This window comes from Melospiza melodia, chromosome 1 (genome assembly GCF_035770615.1).
Source record: "Melospiza melodia melodia isolate bMelMel2 chromosome 1, bMelMel2.pri, whole genome shotgun sequence".
In the NCBI taxonomy this organism is placed as follows: Eukaryota; Metazoa; Chordata; class Aves; order Passeriformes; family Passerellidae; genus Melospiza; species Melospiza melodia.
This window is the reverse complement of record NC_086194.1, coordinates 156,060,368-156,086,656: the sequence shown is the minus strand read 5'-3', so window position 1 is coordinate 156,086,656 and position 26,289 is coordinate 156,060,368. Positions and strand designations below refer to the sequence as shown.

At 41.2% G+C, this 26,289-nt stretch overlaps 1 protein-coding gene across 1 annotated transcript in view; it reads left to right on the top strand.

Moving 5' to 3' along the window:
- DEPTOR (DEP domain containing MTOR interacting protein) overlaps positions 1–26,051 on the top strand; it is a 77,779-nt gene extending 51,728 nt beyond the window's left edge. Inside the window, exons 8-10 of the mRNA XM_063173099.1 lie at positions 2,598–2,668; positions 3,285–3,389; positions 24,508–26,051. Coding sequence (XP_063029169.1) covers positions 2,598–2,668; positions 3,285–3,389; positions 24,508–24,636 — 305 coding nt within the window. The 3' untranslated portion in view covers positions 24,637–26,051. The remainder of the gene's footprint in view (positions 1–2,597; positions 2,669–3,284; positions 3,390–24,507) is intronic.
- Positions 26,052–26,289: the final 238 nt, after the last annotated feature.

The following is a 26,289-nucleotide window of genomic DNA, read 5'->3' as shown; positions in this document are numbered from 1 at the left end:
TACACTCATCTGTTTCAGAAGGTAGAAATAGCATTGAAGCTTATTTTCCTTTTGAAAGGATTTCCTATCCCACGCCGGAAGGTTAAACACACCCATTCTTCCACAGTTCACTTAAAATTGTTTCTTACTGTACATCGGGGAAGGGAAAAACAGACCAAGATAGATATTGTTTCAGCCTCTCTGTTTCCCTCAGAAATAGCCCTGAATATCAAACAGGGTCCCTGCTGCCCTTTTAGCTCCTTATTTTTTCAAATTCACCAAGTCCCTGCCAGTGATGTGGGAGGAGTACTGTACAGCAGGGTAAGGCTTCAGTGGATATGTGTAATCTTTGCTTTCAGAGGGATGCTGGCATTTGAAGTGGTTACAGGAGACTGCCTCAAGCACGAGGTGAATGCTGTTCAAAACATTGACCATTTACTCTGGAGATGAGTGAACTAAAGTGCATTTCATTCCTGCTGTGCAGAGTGGCCATCGAAAGGGAAGGATATTTTCCCTCTCTTTTCTTTTAACACATTTCCTTCCCTCTGCTTAAGCTCTGCTGGGAATTCAGTATGAAGCTCTGAACTAAAATAACTGGAAGAACTCAGTAGGATTATATGCTCAGAAGCCATAACCCCTCCAGCAGACCTGCTGCCCGGCAGAGGAGATGCTGTCAGTTCTAGTGGCCATTGCATCCTCAGAATGTGTTGTTGTTGGGTGCTCAGCACCACCTTCCAGTATGCTCACCCCTTCGTGCAGGGGCTTGCCCCTAGATAAAGGGTGCTACAGTATCATGTTTTGGCAGAATATCTCTCAGGTATAATTTGCAGAAATGTTCTGATAGCTTTTGTATGGGGAGCTCTTTGTCCCCAGTACATTAATTACATCCTGGAAAATTTTCTGGGACAGATAAAATAGCATTCATGTTCTATCCATAAATGTGTGTGTTATCTAAAGTATGCCAACTGTTCTGTTCATTTATGGTTCTGATTTTATATGAAGTGTCAGCCCATGAGTAGTGAGAACAAATTTATTTTAATGCAGCTGATTGCACAATACTGGAAGAAAAAGAATAGGCTGATGTTGCTCTTGCATGAATTTTTTAGAAGAAACTTTCCCCTAGGACTAGTTTTCAAACTGTGAATAGCTTTAACAGACTCATATTTGAAAGAAGACAGCAGTGGGCTTATAAACAGACTGATTTTTAAGAATTAGAGTATTACTGGCAATGTAGGGTTATTTCTCCCAGAGCACAAGTACAGATCCACACATCAGCTTGCATAGGTTAACATAAGGCTTTCAGATGTGTTACAAGGAATTCTTAATCCTCTGCTCACTATAAGGAGACTTTGTTCACAAATAGCTTCCTGCTAACCAGACCCAGAGCGTGTTGCTGAACTACGTGCTGATAAACACAAGGCAGAGGTGTAGTTGTTGTCAGATGAGCTTGCTTGCAGGCAAGCACTTAAAAAATACCCAGGTCATGACTTGACCAATCATGTAGAAAAACAATCTTCAAACAAAAAAAAATTCTGGAGGTATAATGAAGAGAGGCACATAAGAGAGCCATACATGGATGATTTATCAGATTCTGGCTTGTCAAATGAGCACAATCATTCAGTTTTTTCACATTGACCAGACATGCTCTGTGAAGTACAGCACTGGCTAAATGACAGTTCATCAAAATGCATGGGAAGGTTAAAAAAACCCAAAGATATTGGTTTGTCTGCTAGAATTCTCCCTGCTCCCATGAACGTCATTAAGAAACTCAAGAACATCTTCAAATACCATCTGTGTGAGATTTTGTCTCCCACTTGTGACTGAAAAGACAGACACCGTCAAAATTATTTATCACTAAAAGAAAAACAGCCATAATATTAAGGGTGAAACAGGCAAATGGGGGGAAGAGAATATGTCTTTATGTTGTGCTTTGTATTTGAAGCATTTATGGACAGATAAGAAGTGGTACACAGGATGGTATTGATTTGATCTGGCAGAACTTCAAATTTAATTTGTTTGGAGGAAAATTATGCCATTACATGGGAAGGCAGTGGGGACCTGCAGAAACTTACTGGTATTTCCTTTCATTTAAAATCCCAGACACCTGTAGGTTACCTTGTCTGTCCCTGGATAAGATGGGAGTAGTAGGTCTGTTGCAGAAGTCTCTTGAGATAATTCCTCACTCAAGCAGGATTTTCTTGCTATTCAGTTCTGTGATTCAAACCCAACTCAGATGAAATAGCAGAGAGCACCCAACAAGCACACAGTGAGCTGTGAAGGAAAGCTGTTCTGTACCAGGAAGGTGGGTCACTTGTTTCAACACTGGACACAGGAAAAGCCACTTCTGAGTTTTGTGATAGTGTTTAGGGAATTTTGATGGCAGACAACAAAGTCCATTGGCTAAATGCCCCAGTTTTCCAAAGTTCTCAGCATTTATACTCAGTGTTATTCTGTGGGCTTTTCCTTGGTTCTCTTACTGCTTTCAAGCAAGTCTGGAAGAATGGAAAGCATGTATGGGAAGTGGGGCCAAAAAGATGTATCCCAGCAATGTATCTGATTTATCAGGAGAGATTCCAGAGGAGTGTTTTTATTGAATATTCATTTCTGTACCTCCACAGTATTAAAGAGACCTGTGACTGCTGATGAGCTCTTGATGCCTGGAGCCCCATATGTTAGAAAAACTTTTACGGTATGTCTCCAGTGTTTTTCTTTTTTTTTGCATGTTATATGCATACAGGCAATCCAAACAGACATTTTCTGGTGGGATAATTAGAGCTTATTTGTTTTTGCTGAGATTTATACTTCAAAATCCCAAACTCCATTATCAGTACTTCCACAAATTTCAGGTCTGATTCAGCACTTGCTTATTCTGTCTTTATGCCAGTGTGATACTTAAAAGGGGTGAAAAATTACATAAAGCAAATACACAAACTCATCTGGGCCTGGTGCTCCTGCTCTGCAGGACTGGATCACCTACCCAAACTGAACTTTTCTAGCAGGGTCTTTCTACATGACGGGACAGAAAAGTTGACTAACATACATTTTTGGAGCCCTTCATTAAAAACATTCTTGAACCTAGTCATTGGGAGCATTGCTTTTACAGTCTCCAAGTTCAACAAAAAACTTCAGTAAAAGCAAGAGGAATCACTCAGGTAGAGCCTTTCCTATGAGTGACATAGCAGCCTGTACCCTACTATGTGTTGGAAGTACAGAGATGTTGAAATGACGTCTTGGACCATTTAGAAGTTGCCCCCTTGAATTTCATGGAGCTGTTTGAAAGTGATGATGTCCTTTCTTCTTTCCAGATCGTCGGTGATGCCGTGGGCTGGGGCTTTGTGGTGCGGGGCAGCAAACCCTGCCACATCCAGGCTGTGGACCCCAGTGGGCCAGCGGCCGCGGCTGGGATGAAGGTGGGTTCTCAAAATGGGATGATTTCCCAGGGAAATTTGTGCTGCTCAATGAAGGTCTTGGGCTGCCTGTATTAGGGGAGGGAGAGGTGCTTTTGTTTCCAGTGTTGAGTGCCTTTGTCTCAGTTTCAGGCATTTGTGCGCAGTGAGTTCTGTTGTCTTTAAACCCCCTCCTAATTTTTTTTTCTGTCTTTGAGATTCTTGAAGTCTCTTTCACATGAGACTCAATTATCCTTTCCAAGTTGTTCTCTTGAACTTTTCCCTTTTTGAGGTGGGTTTTCATTCATGTTATTGTCTGGTTTTGGTGGTGGTGGTGTTATTTTTTAATGGATTTTTTTTTATTGCAATGTTTTTTCAACTCTGCACAATTTTAGCTTCCCTCTTTACAATTTACATGACTGCTGTTATGCACCTTCTGGACTTTGCATTTATAGGAACAGGCAAAGTCAGACATACCTAGTAAAAGTAAAGCTAGCATAGCCTATTGTTCAGTGTAAAGCAGTTAAGATTCAAGACAATTTGGAAAGAACAATGGATACTTTCATAAAGAGCTGAAATAGCTTCATAAGTAATTTAAAAATCAATAAATATACATCCCACTTTTAGCTTTTGCACTGCAATGCAGAGCCCATTGACTTACCTGTGGGCTTGGATCACATCCTGCATATATCTGTGAATTAATCTCTGCCTTGTACAAAGAGAAAAATAAAGACATAGTATTATGTTAAGTACAGATAAAAGCAAGAAAATTAAGTTAGCTACTACACCTGCTCCAATGGCCAGAAAGATTAAACTAGCCATTTATGCCATGCTTTATTTTATAGCAGCAACACAGATGAAGGTTTCAGATGTATTCCACATGTACCCCACTTTGCCATGAATTTTGTCCAGCCTTCTAATTCGTCTCTCATTCCCATCACACTCACCCCAGTTGCCTCTCACCTGTCTATCCACACCCACCAAGCTGGAGGCCACAGATCCAGGGATGCACATCCTGCCCATTGCACAGTGCCAGACCTGCCATGGAACCCTCCTTAGCGAGTGCAGGACAGGGGTTTCTGCTCTCTGGCTGTTGATTCTTTATTTTAATGGAAATTCCAAGAACATACTGTCTTTGAAACTTTTTTTTTAGAACAGGTAGGCAAAACCCCTGGGACAGGGAATGGCAGCTGCAGAGCTTGTTGGTACATGCAGCACCCAGACACATCCTGCTGGGAAAGAAGCTTGAGTTCCGAGGGAGCTGGAAATTTTTTAATATGTTTTATACAACACAAATATAAAATACAGTTACATTTTTTATATGAAGAGTGTTATTTTCAAATAATGATCCTGCCTAAAATGTAAAGGGTCTAAATTTAAAAATAATTTATTACTTCATGTGTACATTCTAGATCCTAAACTTGGGACCCTAGTATTTTACAGAAGCTTTTATTCTCTGAATATAGAAACTAGCAGTACAGTGGAGCAATTCTGAAACCTGAGTTGTAAAAGTAACATATGGTGTCATATGTAAAAGTAACATATGGTGTCATATGTAAAAGTAACATATGGTGTCATATGTGTAATCCCATGGGGTTGCAGAGGTCTACCTGAACCATTCAAGACTGAAGAACACCAGCAGTTCACTGTCCTGAGAGGAACATGTCATGTTGTAAAACTGGGATATATTGCCTTGATTTTACACAAGGACAGATCTTATTGTTTTCAAAGCTGTTATCTTTACATGAAATGGTTTTTCAGAGCAGAATTGCACAAAAAAATTTATAGCTGTATATGAGATAAGCTCTTCTTTAGACAGAAAAATTGTTGCCCCATTTTTGGAAATGCTGAATACCTTTAGCCTAGTGAAGAGATGGTGTTTTTCTTTGAAATAAGGGCTTTTGTTAGATGTTCCCATAGCAATAAGTATGTAAATCATAGTGCAGTATCTGAAATTTTAAAAAAATCTATGTCACTTAATCCATCTGTTTACAGAACTCCTCAATCTGTCAAATTTAAAGAAATCAAATGACAGGCTTTATATGACAGCTCCTTGAAATTAAACATTCCCCTGTGTGGAAGCTGCAGGAAGGGCACTTTGAAAACAGGCTGGGCATGGTAACTTCTGGTGGGCTGGTGCAAGAGCTTTTGTCTGCAAGAAGAGTGCTACACCAAAGAAGCACTAACAGGGAAAGTTGGCTATGATGAAAAGGGCAAGAATTTGAAGAAGAGCCAAGCCTTGGCGTTGCAGTTTGTAGAAAAGTTCTTGGCAGTGGCAGCAGGAATTTTCCTCCTAAGGAGATGTATCCACTGTAATTGTTTTTTAGAATGTCTTTATTTGTAAAACTTGTGATTTTGCACTTGTCTGCTTCGGAGAGCACTGTTTTCCTGTCTTTGCATTATGCTGGACATACTATTGAGAGAGGACTGCTGCCCATGGTGTCATTGTAGGACCTTGGTTTGTGCATTTAAAATTCTACCATGTATCACAGAAAGCAGTAAACATTGCAGGCTCAACCTTCCTGCTGGACTTAGTGGTGGCTTGCCTTCAGTTTGAGCTTGTCTGGGCTCTTGGCCTGCTCCAAAGTGCTGTGAGTTGGGAGTCTAAGCAGAAAGCTCAATGAGCTGGGGACAGAGCTCTGGCTGCCCGCAGTGGCTGTGCCTGGGCATGGCACTGGGACACGTGGGCCCTGTCACACACGTGCACCTCAGCGTGGCACCACTTGCCATCTCCTTATGTGTGACATCCTCTTCTGAGGGAATTTTCAGACAATTTATTTCTGGCAAAATCCCTTCCAGCATGATCTGCAGAAGATGTGTGAAGGGCTATAAGCTTTAGGATTTGATACCTGTTCTGGGGCTGGTAAATAGGATTACCACTCACAGTCTGAAGTTTCAGGTGTGAAGCTGAGAAAATAATTCAATAAATATCTAGTCAATTAGCTTTATTAAAGTATTTTTGGGCCCGGTTTGCTGAGGTGTGTTTGCCTGTGGCAGTTGTGAGGAGAGTGGTTGCTGCAAGTGCATTAACAAGTGGGAGCTGGAGGCAACAAAAGGCTATGAAAGGAGTCAGTGTTGTGGTGCATTCTTTAAGTTATTTGCAGCTCTGCTTAGCTGTCTGCTGTCATCAGCAGTGCAGACAGGAACAGCAGGATTTTGAAGTTCCCAGGTTGCTTTAATATTCATTATTGACTGGCTGAAAAATCTGGTTCTCTGCAGATTACACTGCTAAATGTTGTCAGCTATTGTCAGTAAAACTCTTTTTCTCTTTTTTTAGTGATTTATTCTATAAGTTCATTTCTGTTTTTAAGGTGCAAGTATTATTTGAAAAGTTACAACTTGACTTCAAACTAGTGACTTAAATTATGCATCACATTGCTATTTAGTATGACATAACTGCAAGAGAGTGTGATAGAACAAGCAGACCTAGCTAAGTATGAGGCTTGTGAGAGAGACAAATTAATCACTCATTTTGCTGATCATCTGTTCTTACCACTGGCTGGAGAAATCAGTGCCCTACTCAAACTGTTAATAGAAAGCTATCTGATGCCTTGAACTGATTCTTAGCAAATTACTATTTTTATCTGTGACACCTAAGGTCCTCAAATCATACAAATTGCCAGTGGCTGCTTAAGGTTTTCAAGCCTAGTTCTTCATTTCAGCAGCAGGGAGTCAGCAGCAGGGAGTTTGAAGGACCACATGTTGCCGCTGGTACCAACATCTTTTGTTTGGAACTCAGCTTGGGAACTGTAATGTGCAGCCAGGACCCTTTCAGCATGGTTCTGCTCTCCTGATCTCTAAAAGCTGGCACAGGGGGGAGATCAGCTTTATAAATTTTCTGCCTGTGCATTTGTTTTCTTCATTCACAAATGATTATTTCAGGTCCAGTTTCTCAAATGATTTCACTAGCAGAATAAGAACCAACTCTCAAGTGTAATTGAATTGCCACTGTGTCAAGAAGTCAATGGATGTCACTTCATCAGGGTCATCAAGCCCATTTCATGCAGTCAAAGGACATCTGTACTATCTGATTGCTCCAAAGGATTCAAGTACTGCCACAAGAACAGCATATTACAGGCTTGTAACATGGAAGACTAAAAGGCACACATTATAAGTGTCCAGCAGGGTGAAAACTAGCCCAAAACCATGTGATGTCAGAGGACTTGCCAATGCCTTATATTCCTGCAATTGGAAGAAATTTGAACAGTGAGATTCTCATGAAGTTGAATGTACCTCAAACTACAGAGAAACACAAAACCCGTTAGATGGTCCTTGCCAACCTGACCACAAACATGAGGATTGCATAACTGTTTGGCAAGCAAGATAAATCAGTCTAAAAATCCTAAAAAAACCCTTTCCCCCAGGAAAAAAGTATCCAAAGTCCAATTTCCCACTTTTACAGGATAGTGGGAAAGAGAGAAGCGTGGATATTGTAGGTGAGAAACCTCTTTGTAACTCCTAAAGGCACCCTAGAGGGAGCTTGAAAACTGGGATTTATATTTTATCAATAAGGCACAAGGTACATGCCTCCATTTAACCCTCTCTGTGAAGTTTTGGAAGGAGAAGATACCTCAGTGTTTGATGCTGGGCCTCTAGCCCTTCAAAGCACTCCAGCGATGCTTCAGTGCTAATTGAAGCTATCTGAAGGGTACTTTCATTTTTTTGTGGAATTGAGCTTTAAATGGAGAGAGGAGATGGGATAGGCTTGGATAAATATTTATGCTGTGCACTAGCATATGGTGTTGAAGCAGATGCAATTCAGTCTTAGAATTCTTATCTTATACCAACATGTTACTGATTGTAGAAAGGCATAAATTACACAAGTTGCCATCTGTTTTCAATTACAGCATGAAAACACTGAGGCAGGTTGGGATTTTCCTTTAGCTGTGTTATCAGTTCGCTGCCGAATTCAATAATTACATTAGAGTGAGTTGAGAATGGATGTATTTGGTAATGTGAACACTCAGAAAAAGTTGCTGACAAACTGCTTTCATAGCTTGTCCATAAATAGAGAAGCAGCAGAACTAAACATGCACTAGCACTACCCACAATGAATGCCACTGCTGTAGGGCTTGAATATAAATGTATATATAAGTTTCAAACACATCTCTGTAAGTGCCTCATTTTCTGATATATAAACTATATGACTGATAACTGATATATTATAAACTATAATATAAAGGTCCATTCTTCTCCACAGAATTGTGGAAGCTGTATTTAAGCATCTATGACCTCAGAAAAATCTAATTTTAAGAAAATTTGATTTACCACAAAATCAGTCCGGTTGTGCAAAACCAAAAAAAATTCAAAGTTATTTTGACTCTGTCTTTCACTTTATGCAGCAGTAACCAGGACCTCCAATTTTATCTGCTATTATCCATCACAGAGATTGGAGAGTAAACCGAGTCAGCTAGCATTAGCCTCAAACATCATTGAGATCATGCTTGAGAAGAGTGATTATTACATTACAGTATGAAAGAATGGGTCATGTTGGAAGGGACCACAGTGGGTCACCTGGTGTAATCTCCCATCTCAAGCAGGGTCATCCTAGAGCACACTGCACAGGACTGGTCCCATCCAGTAAAGGGGATTCCACAGCCTCCCTGGTCAGTCTGTTCCAGTGCATGATCACTACACAGTAAAGTCTTTCCTTGTGTCCAAGTGGACTTTCTTGTGCTTCAGTTTTCCTTCCTTGTGTTCAAGTGGACCTTCTTGTGCTTCAGTTTTCCTTCCTTGTGTTGTGCTTCAGTTTTCCTTCCTTGTGTTCAAGTAGGCCTTTTTCTGCTTCAGTTTTTGCCTCTTGTCCTACTGCTTGGAGCCACTCCTGAGAGCCTGGCCCATGCTCTTGGTACCCACCTTTTAGCTAGACATTAGAGTTTCATCAGTCATCTCTTCTTGAGGCTCAGCTCAGCTCCCTCAACCTTTCATTGCAAGAGGCATTCTCCAGACCCTTGACTGACTTTGTAGCCCTCTGCTGGACCCACTCCATTTTTTCCATGTCTGTCTTGTACTGAGGAGCCCAGAACTGTACACAGCACTCCAGATGTGCCTCACTAGGGCAGAGTAAAGAGGTAGGATCACCTCCCTTGACCTGCTGCCAATGCTTTTCCTAATGCAGCCCAGGATACCACTGGCCTTCTTGGCCACAAGGACACGCTGCTGGCTCATGGACAGTTTGTTGTCCACCAGGACCCCCGAGTCCTTCCCTGCAGAACTGCTTCCCAGCAGGTTGGCCCCCACCCTGTACTGCCTGGGGTTGTTCCTCCTCAAGTGCAGGACCAGGACATTAGGACATGTTAAAAGCATAGCAATGGTGAACATAATGTAGAACGCTTTGATTAACAGTTTGGATAGCTTTTTCATTATTATTTATTTAATCCTTAGTGGAAATCTTTCTAAAAGACCCTAAAGAAAAAATCAGTAAGGCTGTGTTAGTCAGTAGCATACTGACTCAACAGAAGTTGGAAGAGGTCAAATATTTGTGAATGTGAAAATAATAAGCTCTGCCATCAAAAATGACTTCTTGACTGGTTGTGCTTGACAAATTTTTAACATGTATAGCACTCAGCGTACTTTCCTGATCAGTGAATGAATCTGTGCCTGGGTGTTCCTGTTCTGTGTATGCCTTCTCCTTTTAGTCTGTGGTCATCATTTGCTAATGTACTTTGCTGATGAACTGTATTGATGCCTCCCTAACTGTCCCAAGGTTTCCACTTGCCCTGTGTGTATTTAATTAAACTCAATGAGTAGTTCCCAGATTTTTAGAGTGAATCTTTTTACCAGTTCTACATAGGTTGGACCTATCCTAGAACCATGTTGCTCTTACTGTACTGGGATTAATGCCATGAAAATTATCACAGTAATATAGTTCTGTGAGGACTTGGCAGAAAACTGCATTGCACATCCTCTTGTCTGGGAGTTCTGTGAATTCAACCCTCTCACCAAAGTAGAGGCTTCTCTAACTAAAGAAGAAGGTGGTTTTGAAAGCTGCATTGTGTGTCACTGCCAGAACTTTGTTTACTTGCCAGAAGGAGACAAGGCTTGGCAAATTTCTCCTTTGCTTTCATTGCAGGCTACTACAAGTGCAATGAAGTGCAACAACAGAGTCTTTATGTCCTTGACCATCCTTTGCATTAGCACAGTGTCTTTAGGTTGATTGAAATAATGGAAGCTTTTTCCTCAGTATTGGGAATCCCAGTGCAGGATTAGATCTCTCTCTTCTGCCCCTTCACTGCACCAGCTACTCTGTCCATTTTATTCCTTCTCTGGAAAGGCTTCTGTTGGAAGCCCTGTCGTTGTTGAACTCTGTGTCGGGAGACTCTTGGAGACACTGTTCCACTGGTGAACCTGCCCCATGGTGGCCACAAGGAAGCCACAGTTTGGATTTGCATTCTCTTTTCCTGTCACAAACCCTCTGTGCAATACTGACCATTTCCCACCAGAATTTTTGTAAAGTGGTTTGGGTTTAAATAGAGATGGAAAATTTCAGAAAATCTGACATATTCTCAAAAATAACCAAAACATTTGATGAGTAGATCTGTTTTGGCACCTGTACAGATAATTTTGCTAAAGTTTCTTTGTTTCCTTATGGGGGGGTGTGGTTCACAGCATAAGATCCAGGTTTTCCAGTCTCAGAGCAGAGATTTTGCAGACTGGGCCCAGTGACTCCCATGCAGCAAAGTTACAGCTCCCCAGGTTTCAAACATCAGTTTGTACAGCTCTCATCTTTCTAAGCCATCCTTCTCCCTCTCCTGAAATTTGTGTTTGTGTTGACTCCAGATATTTTCTTTGTGACATCCCACCTTGCCACCCCTGCCCAGGTTGTAACTACTCTGCAGACACTTTCTATTTCCAATGTTACCACATTCCAGTCTCTGCTGATCTTTACAAAAATTCTCCTGTTTTGCTCCATTTTTCAGTAATAAATCAGTAGGGTCTTCATTGTGAAATTTTCGTTCTTTTAAAGCCATAATAAAGCTCCTGTTATCTTCTGACACGTCAGAATTTCATCCTACATTCCTACTTTTTTGGTGGATCTCCGTTTTTTTCTGCTTGTTTCCTTGGTTTGCCTTGCTTCTTTGTCCACAGAGTTGTATAAGTTTGTTTTGAAGAAATCTCTTCTGAGGCTGCAGAACTTCTGAAGCAGTTTTGGAAGGTTAAGTGAACCCCACCCTTGTGCACAAGCCCCAGAGTGCACAGCCAGCACCAGCTGGGTCTGGGACTGTGCTTGCTTCAGTGGATCATGAGCCTCTGTTCTTCTGAGCCAGTGGATATAAAACTGACTAAAAAATCAGCCACCTTTATCTTGTGCTAGAGACCAGGTGCTTGCTGTGACTATCTGGAACTCCTCTATGATGAAGAAATCAAAACGTGGTGTGTGAGAAGTCACACACTGAGGTATGAGGGGAAAGACCCCCCACCATGCAGTTGGGAACATTGACGCAAACATCACGCCAGCAGGATGTGAGCTGCAAACTGCACACACAAAAGAAAACGGAGAAAAATTCTTTTCATGATCGTCAGACCTGATTTTGAACAACAGGATCCATGTTGATCACTATAGAGAAAGGAATTAAGACAGTGGGAATGCCCACTGAAATATAAAAATATAAGGTGAAATATAAAAATAGTGAGTTCAACTTTTTGAGTCTAAATTTCTCCTTTAACATCTTCCCCCCTGCCATACTTACAGAACACAGGTTTAATAAGGTTTTACTTGCTTATCCCAGACCCAAATTTTGGCCCGCATAGAAGTATTAGGTTTCCAATGCCTCTGTGTGATTTTTCCTAAAGACTCTTTTAACAGAGAGAGTTTTACTGGGCAATAAAATAACTTTTTTTCTCTTTACAACAACTGAAACCTTAAATGAGTACAGCAAGTTTCATAATATCTCAGAGCTCTGTTTTCCACATTCACAGTTGTGTGGTTGACTTTAGAACTGAACTTGTTTGTAGGCCTGTCACCTAAAATGGTCTTGGGCAACAAGTGACCCACTGTACTTGTGTCTGTATGTTGGCACATTCTCATCAACAGGAAATATAAATACAAAAAAAACCCCAAATCTGCAGCTTCATTATTGGAGATCAGTGAATTTTCTAAGTTTAGTCACATTATTTTAATAACTTATAATTTTAAAAATTCTTTTCAAGTAAGTGGTGTTTTATGACAGGATAATCCAGATATCTGAAAATCTTGCCTTTATCAAAGTGTTTTGTGTTTTATTTCTGGAGTCTTACAGCTGTAACCATTCAGAAAGAGAGACAGCAGTACTGTAGAACAGGGCTGTGCTTGTGCTTTGCTACGACTTCCAAGCTCCTGTGTGGTCTATAGGCCATTGAATGGGAAGATCCTGATGGAGCAGCTGGGATCTCCCCCTGCTCAAGCTGTCATGGGCTATTGCAGCTCACTCCCAGGTAGCCCAGCCTCTCTAAAGAGGCTGCTGTCATCTGAAAAATTGATCAGCAGAATGCCTGAAATCTTGAAAAGGTTATCCTAAGTGTCTGTAAAAAAGACATAGAATTAGAGGCTAGTTCAGCAAAAAGCTATAATTTTGAACTACTTCTGCTCTCAGCTGAGGATGAAAAACATTTTGTACTACTTGGTTTAGTTGCAATACTCATTTCAGTTGATTACTTGGAGAGTTCCTCGGATGCTGTTGTTTTTACAAGTCCAGGCTATCTCAGCTCTCTGCCCTGAGCGCTTCAAGGATGCTGCTGCTCCCCAGCTGCTGCTCTGAAGACTCTTGCCTGCACTTCTCTCTCCGTCTCTTTGCTTGCTGCTGCTCAAGACACAAAGTGGCTTCCTTTCATGGTATAAGGGAATGAATTGGGAAGCATGTTACATTAAAGCCAAGGCTCTGTTTAGCTAGCCAAACACATGGAAAAACAATTGCACTTTTGTCTGTGCAAACAGAGAGCAGCTGTTTGTCTCAAACAGCGTAGACTGTTCCTGCTCACAACATGCTGGATACCAGAGGGTGCTGAGGGTGCCTTGCATGAGTCTGCCTGCCCCTGCAATCCCCTTGGTTGCACTTCATTACTGTTTTTATCCAATATGGGACTTAAATGGACTGCAGTTCAGCATAATTATATTTGACCATGTAAGTAAACTGATACACAGTTTTAAACTTCTTTATTCATTATGCGCAATTTTGTTTTAGCAAATATGGTTTAGCTACAGATATACCAGAAAAAAAAGACACCAAAAGGTCAACCCAAGCATTAAAAGACATTATTTCTAAGCTTAGACTCTGTTCTTCTGAGACGGATGCAGTATTTTACCCAGAGCCATCTTTAGCCATTTGAGTTGTTTAACATATTCAGAACTGTTCTGTGGTAGGTATCAAATTGCACTATACAATAAAAATGCTTATAAAGTTAGACATGCAGTCACTGGTGTGCTTTCCTGATGTGGCCCAGCCTGGTCCAGCTTTACCTGTGGGTATTTCTCACTGGGACTCACATTAAGTCAGTGATTTTACACACCAGTTCCCAATTAGGGCCGTGGAAAGCAGTGACCTATATTCCCCTACTCCGTATTTATGGATGGTTTGTGTTTCAGGGTATTATGTTCTTATGTTATTACTCTCCAGATATGTACAGATAGCGTTAATTTACCTTTGTGAATAATTCCTGCTCAGTTGATCCGTCAGCAAAACTCCACCACTTGCAGAGCTGAGACTTGGGCAGCCCAAGAGACTCATGCTCCAAAGCAAGAGTTGTTCTCATGGGCTCTTTGGTCAGCTCTTTTTCTTCTCTAATTTGTCCACTCTGTTTGTGGAGTTTGCTCAGCAGTGGTTTAATTCTCTTTCTGATCAAGAAAAAAGGATTTGAATTCCCAAAGATTCCCATCATTTGGAAGGGAGGAAGGAAGGGAGAGACTGTCTGAACCAATGATGAAGCCCTTGATAATCTGACTTTTTATATTATGTGACTTACTCCATTATGTTATAAAATAGCTATTACTATATTACGTGGGGTTTTTTTGTATTATGCAGTTTAAGAATTATGTTGTTTAATTCACATTGGGGTTTTTTTCAGTTGGAGACAAATTTTTTTGGAATACTATAAAAAATTCAGCCTCTTTTTTAAAATGGAAAGAAATATGTAATATATATGTATTGAAAATGTGTAATGAAGCCTTGCTCAGGCAAGCCATCCACACCACTCTGCAGTCACAGATCAAGATGGAGCACAAGAATGATGAAGTTATATTTTAATTCTGTAAATGGAGCTCATTTTCTCTGCTGTGAGTTGCAGTGTGCTCTGCAGATACCCAGTTTCTAGCCCCCTGATGGAACACTGGGTCAGCTTCACACTGCTGTACAGAATGAACAAGAAACACATCTCTCGAGAGACAACATCTTTTTTATGCAAAGCCTGGATACTTGCCTACTCCCACACCACCCACTGCACAGCCAATTACACTTTCGCTGGAGATATTTACAGAACTGAACACACATCTGCAATTTATTCTGTTCCATCCAGTAACCTCAGTTGTGGAGGAAAGGCCATGGTATGATTTTTTAACCTTCCAGCAACATGCAGTTGGTTGTGAATTGTGAGGTTCCAGCTCAACTTTACTAATCCTATCAAGATTGCATGAACTCTTTAAAAAAATACCAAAGATAAGAATCTAAGTGGAAACATAACTTTTAGGACCTCTGATTTTCATCTCTTTTCCTCATTCCATTGTGACAGTGTAAAGCTTAGCAGAGTGAGAGCAAAAATTTCAGTGCTGCCTATGTTTACTTTTAAGTAGAAGTTAGTCTTAGATCTTAGGCTCTTCTGTGGTACCACATCCAGCATCTCTGTAGCCTGGCTCTGCTGAGCATGGGGATTCCTTTGCTTTATGGCTATGGGTGACCTATTAAAACAGAAGAAATCCTGTATCAACATAAATGCAGGCTGGTTGTGTAAGTGTGTAAAAGAAGCTGAGCTCTGTGCTCTCTCTCCTCCACTGTTGTTCTCCTGCCTCAGATTTCTCTGCACTTGTTCTTGGTACCATAACATCCATCTTGCCATTGATTTCACTGAGACTTTAAGTTATCTGAAAACTTTAGTTTTCTGGTCTGTGTAAGCTCTGCCAAGAAGGCTGATCCTATCTTCACCTCCTTTTCATCTCCCTCTTTCCCTTTGCCTTCAACCAGATATGTGTCTATTGCCTCCTTCCTCCATCCATGTCAGGCACATCAAGGAACTTACTTTGCCTGGAGACGAGTCCTTTCATTTATTTATTTTTGCTGGCACAGGATGAAAAGGATGAAAAGGGAGCAGTGTCTGGCTTTGGTGTGCTGCTCCCAGAGCCAGCACAAAGGGACAGAAGCATCTCTTGGGACTGCAGGTACCAAGTTCTGCTATGAATCTTCCTCCCCTTTAAAAGGGGTTTGACATCTGAATCCACAGATTCCTTGGCAACTCAGGTTGAGTGTATCCCTCTCTGTGAGCAGAGGTCCCAAATCAGATTACTGATCCAGCTTTTAATAAGCAAACACTTTTTTTCCACATTTCTTTTAAAAGTAAAATTATCTTTTTGCACTCCAAAGAGATGAAAACCTCATTGTCACTAAGAGTGTTGTCACTAAGGGTCTTGTACACAAACCCATGATGTGGTATGTGAGGTAGAAGGTGATGATGTGGTAATTGTTTGGGAAGATTTATTCAAGAGATCTGGCAAGGCAAACCTGTGTGGTTTTCCACTTGTAAATAGCTCCTTTCTAGTTGGTAACAGCAATGAAAAGTACAAATGGTGTAGTTTTTTGTTCCTTTGTGACAAAATAACAGCCTTAAATGGAAGTTTTTACTTTCACTCATTTCTCAATTCCTTCACACTTCATATTTAAATTAGATTTTGAAAAGTGACATCTTGAATTCCATCTGTTTGCTTGGAGGGCAGTGGTGCCTGGGAGGAATGTTTCCCAGCATCTGCAGAGGAGCAAGGGGCGTGCAAGGGGGAAAGGATCCCATTGGAAAGATACCTCTTCTTTTACAATGTTGGAAGCTTGGATGTCCCCTTCCTCCTTGCAGAAAGCTGGAAAGCTGTGTTTCAGATGTTATGTTCTTGTAGCACCTAAGCCTTGCCCAAATTTTGCTGAAATCTGTCAGCAAGACAGGAAAAGCCAAAGCAGCTGTATTGACTCTTGAAACAAGCAATGGTAAAGGCTGCATTGTTTTTATTTTTGCTTTGTGCTTTCCTTCTCAGTTTCAGGAGTTTAGTAACCTTCCCAGATGAGACCTGTGGCCTTATCACAGAATCAACCAGTATGTTTTCAATTTTGGAACTGGCCCAGAGCTTTCAAAAGTATCTGAAGTGTGAAAAGTTTGATTTGTTGGGTATCCTGCTGATGACATCTCCAGGTCACTGACAATTGCAAAATGCTAACCCTTCAGCCCTGATTTCATGGGTGCCCATAAGGAAGGGTTCTTATTGAGAGCATGGCCTGATATTTAATAGAAATCAGGATCTTGTGGATCTCTCATGCACACAGAAAACAGATGGGTTTGCTAACCACATATGGAGGACTTTCCTCTGGAAGACCACAGTGAATTTCAGAATTGTTTCAATAATGAAACAAAATTATGAGTTTGAGCTATTCAAGCGTCCCAGCTGATCCTTGTCCCTGCCGGATTAGTAGGACATGAAAAAAGCATTTATTTATAATTATTGAGGGTGTCTGTATAACAGAAATGTAAGCAGGCTGTCTCTGTAATGGATTTCATTTTAATTTTCATTAGTAAGAAGAAAAGCAAAAATATTACCATTGGGATATACTTTTCTTTTTTAAATAGTTATATTGTCAATTCTGGTATGAATTCTACTCCATAAAATAGCCAAATACACTTTTGTTTGAACAGCTCTGAAAGAAGTTAGACTTAGAACCTTTTATTTTTGTTCTTAGGAAAATGACTGAACAACTTTCCAAGGTTGAAAATAACTCCTACACTTGCCTAATTCATAATTTTTACTTGATGCTAATAAGGTTTGTTTGTTTTTTTTTTTTTTTTTAAAGAAACTGAAAAGAAAGCAATACATTTTTTCATGCATTTTGGGAATGCATGTGTGACTGGGAATTATCTGTGTGACTGGGAATTATCTGTGTGACTTTGGCTTCACATCAGATGATAAGAAGAAATAGTACTCAAGGAAGCATGTCCCAAACTATCCAAGTGTATGTAAAACACTGTGGATACAAATGATGAACAGAGCAAGGGGGTAAATCCAGTCTGTCTCCTGCTGGATTACTGAGCCTGCCTTGTTTCAGACACAGCTTTCCCAACAAGCACAACTTGTTTCTGTGCAATGTGCTAAGAACTTCTGAACTACCTTGGTCTCAAAGGGATGTGCTTTGCTGCAGAACATGGGCCTGCTTTGTGCTGTCAGCTGCTAGAAATCTGTTTTGGATCCACACAGAGTCCAGGAGTGAAATCCTGGCTACTCCAGAGTGAAAAGATTAGTGCAAGACTGGATTTCACACTCTCTCCAGCATTTTTATATATTTTCCTTCATACAGTTGCCATGTGTACAGTAATATTCATACTTTCAGTGGAAATTAATTGGTGGCACTATTTTCAACATCTCTTTATGCTGTTAATTGCTGATGTCAGAGCTGCTATCAGTACCAAACAGCCCATCAAACCTTTTTGTTTGGTTTACCTTGTTGCTGTTGAAGGAGAAGATTCGAGTGCACTGGCATAGACTTTGTGCTTTGCAGTTTTAGATCCTGAATATTCTCATTGCTGCCTAGAGAATGAGGTGAAGTATCAGTACTGCTGCAAAACTGTATTTTTGCCACTATCTTTACTGTGTCATTGCATAATCTAGCTTTGAATTTGAGAACTTCAAGCCTGCATTATTTGGTAACATTGCTTTGGTACCTATTTGATCTGCAATTTTAGTCGTGTGTGTATTTTCCTAAAGAGCAGTTAACAAACTAAACACCAAAAAAACCCACAGTCAAACAAACTAAACACTAAAATCCCACAGTCAAACAAACAAACAAACAAACAAAACAGAGTAGATTCCAGACACTGATGCTGGCACTGAAATGTAAATGATAAATCCTTTGAGAATGAGCACCTCACCCCCCAGCAGCTGCTGGAGTAAAGGACAGTCCCTGCCCATCCCAGCCAGGCTGCCTGGTGGCAGTTGTATTCCTCTTAATTTGGGCGGGTTTTTCAAAATTTATCTCAAATTAAACTGGCCGTGTAATCATGGTGTTGTCCTACTGTTTTGAGATATATTATCTGCTGACTGTGCATGGCTGTTACTTGCTTTATACCAGAGATGAATAGTTGGACTCGCTGCATCTATAAATTAAAATGTAATTTTAGGGCTGTCCCAAACAGCAATGATCACTTAGGTCAAAGTCTGCAGTAGGAATTTCCAGCTCTTTATAAACTTTCACAACACCCTTCTAAAAAGTGTGCCTAGAAAAGAACATTTTTAAAGGATTTTTAAGTATATTACACTCAAAAAAGTCCAGCAAGCAAGGCTTGGCTCCGCAGGGAAAGCTAACTAAAGCTCACAGTGCAAACAGCATCTGAATATCCAAGGATCTAGGCTAGCTGCCTATCCTGTAACATTCCTGTAGCATTTATAAATATGAAGGTCATCCTGAGGCAGAACTAACAAAGAATTACTGACAGGTATGCAATGTTTTTGTTTCATGATTGGCTTTAAGGCAGTTGCACAGTTCCACTCCCATGCCTGCAGCCAGCCTCTGCCATCCCTTAGAAGGATCCCACAGTCATCCTCAGCTCAGCTCCTGATCAACACCAGCTCAGCTGTCCAGCCCGGGTGCAGGCAGCCCCCTGCGAGGGCAGGGCCTTGCTTTGGCAGCAGGCAGCTGTCCCAGCAGGAAAATCAGGGGGTGTGGATGTACATCTGCAGGGCAGCTTGGCAGGACCGAGGAGGGGCAGGCAGCCAAAGATTGCCGTGGAGGAAAGAGCAATTACCAGTGAGGGGGAGGAAGGGTTGGACAGTTCCAAGTACAGCACAATCCCGATTTTGCCAGTAAATGTCACGGTAACAAATTATTCTCACCCCTTCTTGCCATCTTCAGTCCGATGATAAATGGCATGACGAATCTTTGCTAACTTCTTTAAACTACAGGCTTCCAGATCCTTTTTTCAATGTAATGTTCAAATGTAAGCTGTAACTTGAAGTTTATAGGGGGGCACCTGGATTTGGTTAAACCTTCTGTATGCATGATGGAAAACCCACAGAAAGATAGAGGTGCTTTTTCTGCTATTCCTGCTTCCATGAGCTGCTGTTTCCAATGGCGGGAAATTGAAATACTCAACAATAAATGCTTACTGCTGTAATACTTAAATATTTTAAATCACTTAAGGGAGGGGTTTTTTCATTTGAGTGTTGCTTTATTTAACTATTATTAGTTCTGTGGTTTTTAGATCACCACATCCTGACCAACAAAATAGTCGGAATTTATTATGGGCTGTGTCATTTTTTGAAGTCTGAGGGATGAAAAGGGATGGTTATCTCTTGTCAAGCTCCTTGGAGAGCAATGAGGAAATGAACAATAAAAGGTTCTTTGAGGTTCTTTTAACTGTAGTTTGTCATCTATTATAGTTACTGATGTGTGGAAACCAAGAGAAATACTTTACATGTTTGTAGTTACAAAGCCCTTAACAGCTGCAGCTATGAGCTGAGCACTTACAGCTTTTTGAAATGTGTTTTTATAAATGTAATGTTAAATCATTGTATTTTTGTAAATCAGTCTCCTGAAGAAAATTCCTGCAATAATAAAATATGAATTGACTCACCAGTCAGGGCTGGTGAGTGGGTGCTCACTTGCTCTTGCTTGTTTTCTCACTTCAGTAGAGCAATACACAATATGAGCATTTTTGGGGCAGGATTGATAGGGACTAAAATGCACAAAGCAGCACTGCATTTCATTTTCCCTTGCTGGATGCAGTGAATGGGAAATCAGGGTGGGGAGAGGAAAACTGAGTTGAGGGCAGTCAGCATAACAAAGGGCTCAGGACTGTGCAAACCTCTTTCTCCTCACCAGGACTGGAGGGCACAGCAAATGGCTCCTCATTTCTTCGTCCCTGAGAGAGCCAGGTCCGGAATTTGCAGAGACTCAGCCCTCAGGAGCACTGGTCAAGCAATTACTATGGAGAGAGCTTTCTAGCCCCAGGATAGTTGGCTCTTTATTACCATCTCCTGCTCCTCATGGGTCTTTTCCTGCAGTTTTAGGATGGGACTGTGCTCTTCGGTGTATTGCCCTCCCCCCTGCATTTATCTTCTCATCTTGCCTGGGTGGACTTCTTGCATCTAATCCTCTCCACTGGGGATGATGAAATTAATAAGCCATGTGGATCCACTGCAAAGGAGGGCACGAAGGGGGCTGTTCTCAGCTGTACACATTGCTGGTTAATCGTGCTGCCAAAGGCATGTGATAAAACAAACACACTGAGAATGCAGACGTGTCAGCTCTTGTCTTCCACAAAAAATTCACTCCTTGGCATCCAGACTGCTGTTCACGTTGTGCCTGTGCCATCTGTATTTACGCCATTGCAGCCCTGGTGTGGGTCACTGGCTGGCCTGAAACTCTGTTCCTCTGATGGGGCGTTCCCCAAAGGCACCTGAATGCCCCTGCCATGATCCAGCATGCAGATTTATCCATTGAACCTGGCCAAACATGAGTCCCATGCACTGGGATTCCAGTAAGTCAAGATGACTGAGAATATGCAACAGTAAAACAAAGATCGGCCATTCAACTTCCAAAAATTGCTTTAAGCCAGAAGACACAATGTTGTTTCTGTTGGTCTGTTTTAAATCAACCCAAATATTATTTTAGAGCCAGAGCTATAATTCAGTAAAACTTGATACAACCTTGGAAAGCCATAGAAAGTATTAGGAAATACCACTGGAAGTTGAAACCTACAGATACTGCAATAATCTGCATTTTTAACTGAATAGAGATGCCAGTTAAATACTAATTGGACACATTGCAGAGGGTGACGGGTTACCTTTTCAACAAAAATCCTTAAAATTTAGAAGGCTTTGTCTGCATGCAAAAACTAAACCATTTTCCCAATGCTACTTGCAGCTGAACTATTCATATACAGGAAAGATTATTGCCATGGGAGTTGTATCACTGATTGCCATATTTTGGTGATCATTTAGGCTGCCAGTAAGGCTACTTCCACGATCTTCAGCTCTGCAGAGGAGTTCTGAGGGTAAGGAGTAAGGTGCAAGAGTTCACCATCCCTTCAGGAGCTGCTGCTGCCACTCTTCCTCTGCAGAGGCTCTAAGAAGCAGAGATTAAAGTAATTGGTGACATTTTAAATGAAACGTTACATTTTTGGATTGGGTTCACTTCCTCTATAATTTTTCTTAAATTGATAGCTACATTCTGTCCATTTTGCAGAAATACAAATTGAGTTTCACCACACATTTTGAGAGGGAAGTTGCTGGCACACAAAAGTTAAGTGACTTGGCATGTGAGAAAATCTGCTTTAGAGCTAGCATTGAAGGACACCAGAGCTGCTTCCCACCTCTCCCACACCCATTTCTGTCTTGTGCTTCTGCCTAAATAGGAAAGTGAAAAATCATAGGCTGATAGAATTGTTACTGCTGGAAAAGACGGGTTGGTCTAATAGCGTCAAGTCCAGCCATTAACGTGACACTGCTGCGTTCACCACTAAACCAAGTTCCCAGGTACCACATCCACACAGGGCTTTTAGCACTTGCAAGGATGGTTGTTCTAACCCTTTCCTGGGCAGCCTGTTCAAATGTCTGACCTCTTGTTCTGTGAAGAAATTTGTTCTCATATCACAGAATCAAATCGTTTGGAAAAGACCACTGAGATCATCACATCAAAACTATGACCGAACACCAATGTGTCAAGTAGCCCCGGCACCAACCCTCCCCTGGTGCAACCTGGGGCTGTTTGCTCTGATCCTGTCCCTTGTTACCTGGGAGAAGAGACTAACCCCACCTGGCTCCAGCCTCCTCTCAGGGAGTTGTAGGGAGTGACAAGGTCCGCCCTGAGCCTCCTTTTCTCCAGACCAAACACCCCCAGCTCCCTCAGCTGCTCCTCACCTGAGTTGTGCTCCAGACCCTTCCCCAGCTCTGTTCCCCTTCTCTGGACATGCTCCAGCCCCTCAATGTCCTTCTTGTAGTGAAAGGCCCAGAACTGGACACAGGATTTGAGGTACAGCCTCACCAGTGCTGAGTACAGGGGGACAATCCCTGCTCTGGTCCTGCTGGCCACACTGTTTCTGATCCAGGCCAGGATGCCATTGGCCTTCTTGGCCACCTGGGCACACTCTGGCTCATGTTCAGTCACTGCTGACCAGCACCCCCAGGTCCTTTCCCAAGGGCAGCTTTCCAGCCACTGTTCCCCAGCCTGCAGTGCTGCAGGGGGTTGTTGTGACCCAAGAGCAGGATCTAGGACATTGCCTTGATGAACCTCATAAAATTGACCCCACAATTGATCCAGAGTGTCCATATAAAATAAAGCATGAAAAATTCTGGTGATACTTGTTTCATAGCTTCTTTCTTACAGATTCAAGGGGACTTATGGGTAAAATAGTCTTCTAGTGAATGTATTGTTTCCATTGAAACATCGGGACAATATTATTATTCACTTAGGCTCCATATTTTTATCATTAAAAATACAGATCTAGACACTACACACGTTTTTTGACCTTTTTACCAAACACTGTAATGTTATGATTAGATGCAGAGAAGTCTTAACGTCCTTGAGGAATCAGTATTATCTTTATTTTCCTGCATTTTTTACAATGTTGATGTGACTTTTTCTCTGTTTAAGTGTTTTAAGATGTACAGTGATGTTGGTCAGTATATTTCTATCAAGAATATTTTCCTTGAAAATGTCCTATGATCATACAAAACCTCCAATATTTCTTATAGCTTTTACAAACAAAATACTAGCATATTTGAAATTTATTAATAAGCCATACTTGATGAAGGAAATCAAAACAAATCACATGGAAGTGACATTTTAATCTGTCCTAGTACTGACTTCATCTTCCGTGATATTATGTCTCAAAATTTGGATCCATTTGGTTCATGTTTCACTGTTGGAGGTTTTGGCACTGAATCTAGTGAAGTCATCATTCAGACCTTGCCCTGAGCCTGGAAACATGGTGCATATTTTTTCTTGGTGATTACCAAGAGCTGACTAAAATGATTTCTAGGAAAGCATTTAAGACAAACTAAAGATAAAAGACTGCAATTGCCAGAGCTGTCTTCATAGAATCATAGAATGGTTTGGGTTGGAAGGAAACTTGACGACCATCTCATTCCCGCTGCTGTCAACAGGGACACCTTTCACAAGGCCAGGTTGCTCAAAGCTCCATCCAACCTGGCCTTAAACAGTTCCAGGGATGGGGCATCCACAGCTTCTCTGATCAACCTGTGCCAGTGCCTCACCACGCTCATAGTAAAGCATTTCTTTCTGATATCTAATCCAAACCAACTCTGTTCCATCTAAAAGCCTTTCCCCCTTGACCTGTTACTCCAGGCCCTTGTGAAAATAGTCCCTCTCTGTCTTCCTTGCAGGCTCCTTTTAGGTACTGGAAGGCCACAATAAGGCCACCCTTTTAGGTACTGGAAGGCCACAATAAGGCCACCCACCAAATCTCATCTTTTCCAGCCTGAACAAACCTAATTCCCTTAGCCTTAGTTCCTTATCGAAGAAGTGCTGCATCCTTCTAACCATCTTTGTGGCCTCCTTTGGACTTGCTCCAACAGTTGTCCTTGCTCTGCTGGGGACCCCTTAGCTGGATGCCATATTGTTTGCAAAGCAGCATTGATACTGTACAATATCACCGATACAAGAAAAAATAACATTGCTGTAAGAAAAAATGATTGATATTGATAAATGATTGATGAATCTCAAAAGTTAAAAGATTGGAAAGTTGAATTCCACTGATTTGTAAGTTGAAGTAATGTTTCAAAACAAATTATGGAAAATTAACTTGCCAGATTAATTCTAAGAAATGTGGGGGCTTTTAAGGGGACCAAATGAGATGATGTGAAGAGTTCTGGAGGTTTTGTCTGCCCAGGAGTTGATAGTACATCTGTGTAATTGACCTTACAAAATAAATTCTAATGCATAACTCGTTTTGCTGCTTGCTTTCTCCTCAGGTTTGCCAATTTGTCGTGTCTGTCAATGGCCTCAATGTTCTCCATGTGGATTACAGGACAGTAAGCAACCTCATCCTCACCGGCCCTCGAACAATTGTGATGGAAGTCATGGAAGAAGTGGAGGCCTGAGAAGGCACAAAACCCCTACTACTGGACATTTTTGTGAGACACATAGCAACAGCCATGGAGTGTCATGACACAAGGCAGCAGAATGTTGCTGTGTCTAAAGAGATGATTTTGCTTTTAGGGGAGGGGGCTCTCTTTCCTTTAACAATAATAGCAGTGGTGATTATGCTAAGATGTGAACAATAGATACCAGCTTGTTTTCACTATGGACTTCTCTGTGTCCAACAGAGACAAGATCAGGGCCTTCAGGTGGTCTGTCCAGCCATGGCTGCATCAGTCAGAATGGGTTCCAGCCTAAGAGGCCATGCATATTTCCTCACAGTCCACTGCTGGATCAAAGCACTTCAGGAGGTGAAAGAGCCAAGCACCGTGGGTCGGGGTGTCACAGATGGTTTCCATGAGATACTGACATTGATAAACGTTGTCCTGGTGTCCAGCTTTGTCCCTGGAGCACAGGCGGTCACAGGTGCTCTCTCCTTGGGCTGAGGGACAGCTGATGAAATCCTGGCTTGATTACAGTCAAACACAAATGAACTGCAAATGCATGAGAAAAGGTGTCTGTGCTCTGTAGAGGATAGTCTGGTATGAATGCTTGGGCCTTACTGATTACATGGGTTAGTCTAGAAAGAAAATGGAAAAATGCGTGGTCTTTTACAAAAACCACCTTTAAAAACTGGTCTTTTGGTTTCAATGCTTGTGTGCTGGATTAGGTGCTTGAGTATAAAATATTGATTTTGAGGTTTTTTCCATACCTGTAAAGGAAAGGTGCCTCAGTCTTACTATTCAAAACTTTGGAGAAATTTTGGACACCTTAATTCCCAGAAGAGGAATATTTGGCAGGTTGTAGTGGGAAATTCACAGTGTTAGCATAAGGAATGATATATTCAGATTCTCCAGTAGCAAAAGCACACTTCAAATTGAAGCAATGTACTTGAATGTACATGAAGTTTATCAGCACTTTCCAATCATCTGATGTTTTGCAAAGAACCAACTTCCCTCATGAGCTGCATTTGACACTGTTACAAATAAAACATTGTATTTAACTGAGTCTTATTGTTTCTCAAACAGTAGGATTTTTTCATTTATGAATTCATGAAAGAAATATTTTTAAAAACATATATAAAAATTCCATGTTCTGCAGTTAGGTGACTCTTCAATTCAATGTTAAAGGGACTGCATGGGTTTTATTTGATCTTTGAACTGAATGAATACATCCTGTTCCACAAAATTATATATCTATTTTGCAGGCTTTCTCTGCTGTCTAAATTTTACAATCAAAGCTTGACTTTCTATATGCACATACCACAAATCATCCAATTCTGGGGTGGGGAAAGTATTTTTCCTCAAATAATTTTGCAACATGCTTTGTATTAAAAATTGTTCTCACTAAATAAATTGCTCTTTCAGTATGTTTTTCATTCACTCAAACACTTTTATTTCAGAGATATAGCAAGTCTTCAAAATCATGTACTCCTGCAGCTTTATAGGAAGAGGTCCATGGGTTCTTTGTTTCTCATTTTGTATATCTGTGGTTGTATTTTCACCGAGAAAACTTTTCATATTGCACTAATATGCAGCAGTGCAGGGAGGTGTAAAACTGCAGCTATTTACTTGATACTAACCAGGCACCCAAGTGTTTAGAGGGTTTGTTCAAAC